The following is a 9,097-nucleotide window of genomic DNA, read 5'->3' on the forward strand; positions in this document are numbered from 1 at the left end:
AAGTTCCCAACTCATAGCTAAAAGCTAAAAGTATACAGGTACTTTTACAGAACAGAATCTCAAAATAATTTTTTGGAAAACTAGCTAAAAGTAAAATGAACTTAACTTTTTTTTTTTTGATAATATGAGTTTTATTTTTTATTGTGCAAAACACTATGAAGATCTTTGGCGACATAATTTGATAATATAATACCTAAATACTTTAAAAACAAAGTCAGCGTTAAACAATACTTCCTTCGTTTAGTGTTATATTCACTTTTTCATAACCTGATCTTTTTTCCATTAGTATTTTTAATTACAAATAAGTAAAAATTGTAAAAGTTGTCATTTTAAAAAAAAATACATGCATCTAACAACATCACAATTAATTATGTTTTTTCTTTATATAATAGCGAAAAAATATACTCAAAGTCAGTTAATTATGTTTTTTCTTTATATAATAACGAGAAAATATTGTTACTTTATTCAATGTAATACTTATTTTAAGAATAGCATGACGTATTAATTTCAAGAGATGCATACATATATTATTTTTAGTGAACCTTTCCAACATAATATACTTATTGTATCGTTGCTGGCCTCATATTATTTTGCACAACTAATTTTAAAGTTTATATTTCACAACCAAAGTTCACACGACTTTTAGCCAATTTTCCTAAAAAATCTAAACATCTCCATAAGACCAAAAAATAAGATTTAATATTAAGTAATTGGTAAACAATATTTGAATATCAGTAGAACAAAATTGCGGCATAATTTACAACTTTGAGATAAGAAGCATATGCACCAGGACCACCTAATCAGATATGACTAAACATTCCATGAACTCAAATTCAGATACAGGAGCAAGTTTGTCACTCATCTTCGCCAGTCCTCTATGAACAATTCTTGTAAGGACTAACTCATATAATCTTCATCTTTTTCGGGCGCTTCTTTTGAAAGCTTTTACAAGGTTTAATGGCCGCATTACTGTTGCTCGATGGAATCGACTTCAGAAGGATCACTGGTGAGCCTTCATTAATGTATTTCTTGGGTGGTCTTGGGCAAGGAAACCTGAGAATGAAGGGTACAGCGTATCTACTTAGCTTATGTCCAACCATTAGGGCGAAGTCAGGAATCAAAAGTTAACGGGTCGAGTAAAATTTATCTTTATCATTCCCACTTTATTACTCAAACAAGAGTATTTATATGATATAATAGCCAAGTAAATAAAATAAATCTCAATACCTTACAGGGACCACTATAAAAATAAATGGACCGAAAACATGACCCGCAAGGGCTAGGCCCCGGCCAACCCCCCATTGTAGCTTCACCCCTGCCTACCATTGATAACTAGGATCACTATCTCTCTGTTTGCATTTACTTAAGAGTATGACAGTTCTGTTTGGCTAAATTTTAGTTAGCTAGATTACAAAAACCATCCTCGTAACTTCGCTCAATATGGGCCACAACCTTGTTGTATCCTAATTAACCAAAATTTAATCAACTAGAGTTTTTTTTCCCTTTACTTTTTTGTTAGTATAAAGATGGTACAAGAAACTTACCTCTTTTGAGGGACTTTCCTGAGAATATCTTCTCTTTCCTGATTAGGTTCTCTCTCTTTCACATTCTGGGGTTGTCCCTGCATGAAATAATAGAAGTCACAAAAGTTCAAAGTAACAAGTACTACTACACAAAATAATCTTCACAAGGATATTATAGTAAAAATCACTAGTTAAAAGTTTCTTCTATTAGTCCTTAAACAAATGAGTTAATGACTTTAATCAATTATTAACAGGCTTAAACATATTAAAGCCATCAAATACCTAGAAATACTCACTGGAGGCTGGAGCAGTCATTTTTGACCAAGGAAAATAAGTCCACAGGAAGAAGTGGATTTATTATTAATGTCATTCACATGTAATTGGCATAAAATAACAGTTCATAAAAAAGCATGCTGACAAAAAGCACCTAAAATAAGAAACAAAAATATCTAACTGAAGATTTTATGTAGAAGTAGAAACTAACAGCATCTAGCACACTGATAATGCAGATGAACAACATTATATTTTGTTCGTAAGTTAATTTGACAACAGACCTAGATGAAGAGAAAAACACATTCTCTGTGTGCATATGATTGAGAATAGCACTTATGTCTGCACCAGAGTGAAAATTTAGAGCAAGTGAGTGAAAATTTAGAGCATTTGTTTGCGACCTCCGCGTCGCAAAAATCAAATGTAAGATACTACTGCAGACAACATGAAATTAAAGCTACTTAAATTACAATCATAAAATCCCCAACGACCCGTTTGGTAGAGGATAATAATATTACAAGGAATATTGTAAGGAAAGTCTCCTGACAATTCCCATAGTCATAGAACGTCTATTTTCCAATTATATATAAATTCCATTATTACTCAGTATCACCTCTAAAATGGTAATGGAAGGTATAACGGAATTAATGAAGAAAAAAGTTGACAGTTCCCACAGATTACCATGGGCGTCGACACAAAATTTTCTTCACGAATTTCTCATAAAATTATCAACTATCAATTACCAAACAAGCCATAAATAAAATTGTTGGGATGATCACATCAGCACATTTGCAGGGAAAAACCCCCCTCAAAACTGCAGAAAACATGCAGCATGAAAGCCATTTTCTGTTCTTCTGAAAATATCAGCAATATTGTCTCACAACTACAATGCAATGATTAGGTCTCTTATGTGGTAAACTAACATGTGAATCTCATTACAATTTGAAGATCATCTGATGTGAGCAGCAAGAAATTTACAGCATCAGTAAGCCCATAAAGATATGGCCTTCACATCCACTGCAGAAAAGAAATCTTAACTAAAAGGTTGTATCATGCAACTAAGATTTCATTGGAACAAAGCTGGTGCAGAAACGAAACCACGACTTGAAGCTTGTCTTATGCAACTCATGTTACAAAAAGCAAAAACAGATATGAATTGTTTATATACTCGTCTTTTACAGCATATGTTAGTCTCTGAAGGTTTCATTGGAATCAAACTCAGTTGCAGAAAGGAAATCTCAACTATATGCTTGTCTTATGCAAGTAAATTAAAAAACCCAATAGATTCAATTATAAACAACTTCTTCTGTGGTACACTAACGTAACTATGTTTCTCATTTTCCAGCTTATATTCCAAAACGGAGAAAGGACTAAGCTAAACACTTATCTTATGCAACTAAAACAAAAACACCCATGAACGAGTCTTTTGTATATTTCTTTCTTCTGTAGTAATTGGTCAGTTCTTCAAATTACCAACAAAATTCAAGATGCCCAATATTTCTGCAGAATTTGGGTATATTTTTACAAAACTATGCATTGTAAACAGCAAGAAGAAAAAACCAAGTATATACTCATATGCAGCTAAAAATAAACTTATAGTAGTAAGCAAACGAAAACCTGATACTCTTGCCTGCGAAGAATGCATGACGATTAGTCTAAAAAATTGCATGAAGGCATGAAATTAGGATAAGGTTTCGCTTCTGCAGCTAAAGACTTGATCGTTTCAGAAGACTGTTCAAACTATCTACTTCTTCCCACCAGTTCTAGCTTTTTGTTAAGTTAGCACCCACGCTATTAGAGCAATGCAAAAGAAACTTCTGGGTAGGAAGATAAATCAATCCTAGATTTGGTACTATGACCCCCAGAACTGAACTAAGATCAAGATGCAAACTTTCTTCAGAATTTTATGTCAAGTTAACAAGACTGTTCTCATAAAATAGCTAGCAAAACAAGACTCATGCTATCAAAATGATAAACATACATAAAAAAACCTATCAAGACATGAATTAGAAGCATTCTCCTTACATAAAAGACTAAACAACAACAATCGATACATTTAGACTCAATAAACAAGCACTTGTTCCACAATCAGCAAAAACAGGCGCGTTAATACTTAGAGTAACACAACCTTGCTTGCCCGTCAATCATATCAGAAACAAAAGCAAGCCCTAGTAATCCCACCACCAGAGGACCAAGCCAAGTTCCAAACAGTTACTAATAATGCAGCAAATAGGAGAGAGAAAGACAGAGTTCTTGATCCATCCCTACATGTTTAAAGAACTTTTACATCTGATTTACAGTCCAAACGCTTGGATTGGTTGCTCTCGCGATCCACTTAAAGCGTCTAAAAAAACATAGCATAGCAAACCCAAAGCCATGAAATATGAATAGTTATGGCCCTAAAACTATAAGCAAATTATGTTATTATGAGATTCTCTTAAGCAATATGAATACAAGAGTATGATAGAAAGGCCACTCAACCACATAAACACCACATATAACCTGATTTATAAAGTACTGACAAATCCTCCAAAGTAAAAGTGGTAATCACAGAGTTCAAACAAAGCTGCCCACAAAAAACTTTGATCTAGACTAATCATATACATAATGCACTATTCCTAGATGATAGAATCTCATCAATACCAACTAAACTATAATCCTTGGTTCACATTTAACACAATTAAACTAAAAACAAAACACAAAATCACTCAACAATCAACTTCAGAGTTTACCAAACAAGTTCAAGCAATCACCATGAAAATCAAAAAAACTTAGCAATTTGAACCTAATTTAATGCTTAAACCCAGAAAAACTACACCCCCATGATTTTTCACAACATCTTGAACATGAAATATTGAGATTCAACCATAAAAACACCATAAAACACCATCAAATCTTCCAAAAACAGAATAAAACCCCAATTATTAACATTCCATAATTTCTCAATAAACCCAACTCAAACACATATAAAAAACAAAGAGATTTATTACTATATTTATCTTACTTTATTTAGTTGCAACAAGATCTCATCTTCTTTCTTCTTCATCTTCAACTTATCATCATCATCATCATCATTCTCATGTAATTTATTATCCCCCAAATTACTAACCAACAATTTCCTCTTTTTTCCACCAAAAACCCTCGATTTAGATTTACTCTTTTTCTCTCTAATTTTCCAGTCATCATTTTTCCTAAAAACCCATTTATCCGACTTCCATTCTTCACAACTAGTATCAATCACCGTAACTTCATTTCTCGAATACGTCTTCAAATCAACATCTTCTTCTTCTTCTCCTCCTCCATTATTATTATCATCATCAACTTTTCTCAATTCATCAACCCTAATTACATTATTCTCTAACCTCTCATTCAAGCTATTATCACCACTTGATTGATTTTGATTTTGATTTTGCTCTCTCCTCAAATCGTCCGAAGAACTCGGTAACTCGGTCTCGGAACTCGGCCCACTGCAGAAGAATCTAGGGTTTGGCTGCTTTCTAGAACTCTTCTTCGAGAATGTTCTGGAAGTTTCTCCTACTCCCATGTTGAAGAGGTCACTTAGTAGTCCTGAAACGGGTGGGGTCCACTCCGGGGGTGAGATGATGATTTTCTCTCTCCTCAAGCGAGTTGACTGAGTCGACTCGGAGTGAGTTGCTGACTCGGTGGTGGGAACTGAACCGGAGCTAGAGGAGGAGAGAAACCGGTCTAGATCTAGCTCTGAACCGGTCGGAAAACCTCTGGATGACCGGAGCCGGTCTAGCCAGTTTGAACTTGAAGCTGAAATCATCGCTCAATGTTTTTTTATTCAAAAAAATTGATTCTTTTTTTGGAGGGGATTTAGAAAATGAAGTAGAAGTAGAACTTACAAGTATAAGAATAAGATATTGAATTGTTGATTTTCTTTGTGGAAATTCTCTCTCCTCTGGGTTTTTCAGGTGAAACATCAGAGTCTATCAGACATGAAAGTGAAACGCCAGACCAAAAATGAAGTAACTCATCATTTTTTTTACATTTACCCAAACACTTTTTACTCCATTCACAAATTTCACTTTACTTTCCCCATCATTTATAACTAGCCTTCATATGCACGCGATGCATGCGTTAATTTCAAAATTTGTTATTCTATTAGATACTCCATTCGTACTTTATTTATGATTAAATTTAAATACAATTAGATGAATTTAGATATATTAATTCGCTAATGTAAAAAAATAAAAAGGTTGTGAGTGATTGTTAACATTAATTTTTTGTGAATGAATATTGAACAGAAAGAATAAAAATAATGAGTTGGTTTAACTGAATTAAAGAGTACCAAAGGTAGTAAATGTTCAGACTTTTCATGTGCATGTTACGTATGCCATCTTTTTTTATAAGGTATAAATATTTTGTCCATTTAATTTTTGATTGAAGTATTTGATGCATATACCATATTAAACTTGTTTTAAATGGCAAGTTGGAATGAGAATTTTTAAATGATTTGTTTTTGTAATTTTTTTCATTCCATTAATTAGATCATTAAGGGTATTTTAGTCACTTCAAAAGAGGACACCACACCTCCTCCCTTGGCTTATATAATAGAGATTTATACGTTATTAACATGAATGAAAATACAGTTATATGTAATCTTGTTAAATTCGTTTTAATATACATCTTTTATAATTTTACAAATATAAAATTACAAAATTAAAAAATATATGTACTCAAATTTTTACATTGACATGCGTAAAAAGTAGGGCTGACAATCAAGTCGACTTATTTACAGAAACGGGTTAGCATCCTCGACCCCGACCCCGACCCGTTTACCTAACAGGTCAGAAATTCCAACTCGATCCCGACCTGTTTATAAACGATTGATCTGAACTCGACATGTTTAACATGATTTTAAAAAATTCCTTTTGAGGTTCAAAATAGGTGGACAAGTTCTCTATGGTGAGAACATTCAACTCCAATAACTTTTATCAATAATTTATGAGTTTTTGTCAGAAAGGACCTAATAAAATACAAGTTTTGTGGGGAAGGACCTAATAAAAAATTTTTTTGTCAAAAAAGACCTAATAAAATACTTTCGATTGTGAACAGGAACCACTTTTTATGAATTTCCGGCCAAATTTACTATTTTACCGGCGTTGACCCTTTTTTTACCCCTAATTGACTCTTTAATGTTTTGTGCCTATTTTAACTTACCCAAACATATTGAATTCTCACACTTTCCTCCCAATAGTGCAATCTCCATCGAAGGAAAGCATCAAGTTATTCGATCTTATCCTGCAACCTTCATCAAATCCAAGGTATGTTTTACTCTTTAAATTTCTCTCTCTCAATGTTTAAGGGATTTTGAAATTTAGGGCTCCTATGATACGTTTTTCCCAAAATGGCAAATTAGGATTCTTAATTTTACGTTAATTTCTCTTCTCCTCCTAATTTTACGGTAATAGAAACAGAACATTAAAGAGTCAACTAGTGGTAAAAAAAAGGGTCAACGCCGGTAAATGGTAAGTTTGGCCGAAAATTCATAAAGTGGATCCTGTTCACAATCGAAAGTATCTTATTAGGTCCTTTTTGACAAAAAAAATTTTATTAGGTCCTTCCCCACAAAACATGTATTTTATTAGGTCTTTTCTGACAAAAAAGCCTAATTTATTGTGTCTTTTTTGTAGTATTCATGTCTCTTCTTCTATTTCTTTAATTAGCATTTTAAGCTACACCAATGACTTACATTTTCAATTATGAATTAGGTTAGTTTTATGAGTTTCTTCTTCCCACTTTCTCTTTCTCACACTCTCTCTTTGTGAGTCTGACCTTACAATAAATTTAAACGGGTTAGGCGGATTACTTTCGGATTAAAACTTTCAACCCGAACATACTCTTTTAGTTATTAGGTCGGATTCATGTCGACCATTTAGTTAAAAGGGTCGAAAATTTTAACCTAAACCCACTTATTTTAGGTTAACTTCGGGTTGGATCAACTTTTGCCAACCTTAGTGAAAAGTACATATGTATTACTACGAAGTAGGGGTGTTCATGGGTGGTTAACCGTCACGAAACAATATTTTGGTTCGGTGACCGGAAGTTTCGTTTTGCTCTTTTTGCGAACCATAACCGTAACGGTTTAGACCGGTTACCGCCTAAACAATTAACCCTTTTTTGGTACGTTTTTCGGTTAACCATTAACCGTTATTTAAGTTATACTATTATGTTTTACTTAATGTACATATATATTTTCAATTTTGTGTGCTTATATTTTAATCTTATATATACTCTAATATAAAATGCATTATAAAGTGGATAATAAATCAATTGGAAAACATAACCAGCTCTAAGAATTCATTTCATTTTCTAATTATAGGGTTTATATTAGTACTAGAGTTTCCAAATAATTACATACTTCCTCTAATTGTTGTAACCTAGCAACAGATATTAGAATTAATGTAATTGTTTGAACATGTTTCACAAAAATTTAATAGAGACAACAAAATTTTGGTTAACGGTCCACTCAAAAATCGCACCCGTACTCGTACAGTTTAACTGCTAATTTTATCGGTTCGTTAATCGTAGCATTAAACTTTTTTTGTCCGTACGGTAACCACTCATTTAGACCGATTTTTCGGTATTTCGTTTTTTAATGAACACCCCCCTACGAAGGTAGTACTTTTATTATAATGAGATTTTGTACTTCTTACTTTCGCTTTTTGTAACAAGGAAAAAAAGGTGTGGGTTTTTGGGCTTTTTTAGTACTTGTTAGTCCATTAGTAATGCCCAATGATTGTTTATGAAAGTAGGGATCCAATATCAGTAACGAAATCCTTCTCGAGCCCAATGGGACTTTGAGACCCCTATGGCCCTATACTATCAACGCGTATCTCGTACTCGCCGGGGTTTAGAGTATGATTAATTAGTGCACAGTCTTGTGGGTACACCACTACACCAGTCAACAGCCAACAATTTTATTTTATTTTGATTAGAAAAGATAATTAATTTAAACACCAACTCCTGTTAGCCTAGTATTTTAGCAGGACACACCAATTCAGAAGCTGGATATAAGGCTAAATAATAAGATTTTTTCTAATTTCTATTTGGTTCGGTTTTGATTGAATTTTGGTCTAGATTTGAACTTAAAATGTGAAAATCAAACTTTGCATTCCTAATCGCCCCTATTGAAGTGGAAATCCTAGCCCTCTTACCTCGACCCCCTGGTGTACCCCACTACTCGTACACATGGTTAAGATTTTGTTATTTATTTATTACTCGACCGATCCTTAATGCTTGTTGCATGTCCTTTAGTTAGTTACTTTAACAGTTTGTAT

The 9,097-nt window shown here is 33.2% G+C and overlaps 1 protein-coding gene across 1 annotated transcript; it reads right to left on the reverse strand.

Moving 5' to 3' along the window:
* Positions 1-677: 677 nt before the first annotated feature.
* On the reverse strand, positions 678-5,773 carry LOC104883330 (uncharacterized). Its single transcript, XM_010667827.4, has 3 exons — positions 4,798-5,773; positions 1,545-1,621; positions 678-1,053 (listed from the first exon to the last, which is right to left on the reverse strand). Exons 1-3 carry the CDS (start codon positions 5,578-5,580, stop codon positions 903-905), a joined length of 1,011 nt encoding a protein of 336 aa, XP_010666129.1. The 5' UTR covers positions 5,581-5,773; the 3' UTR covers positions 678-902.
* Positions 5,774-9,097: the final 3,324 nt, after the last annotated feature.

Source organism: Beta vulgaris, chromosome 3 (genome assembly GCF_026745355.1).
Source record: "Beta vulgaris subsp. vulgaris cultivar EL10 chromosome 3, EL10.2, whole genome shotgun sequence".
NCBI lineage: Eukaryota > Viridiplantae > Streptophyta > Magnoliopsida > Caryophyllales > Amaranthaceae > Beta > Beta vulgaris.

Excerpts from the sequence above, each read along its gene's own strand:
- LOC104883330 (XM_010667827.4), bottom strand. The coding sequence starts at position 5,580 with ATGATTTCAGCTTCAAGTTCAAACTGGCTAGACCGGCTCCGGTCATCC. Across the intron at positions 1,622-4,797 it reads TCTTGTTGCAACTAAATAAA|GGACAACCCCAGAATGTGAA; the intron begins GTAAGATAAATA and ends TATTTCATGCAG. Across the intron at positions 1,054-1,544 it reads AGGAAAGTCCCTCAAAAGAG|GTTTCCTTGCCCAAGACCAC; the intron begins GTAAGTTTCTTG and ends CTTCATTCTCAG.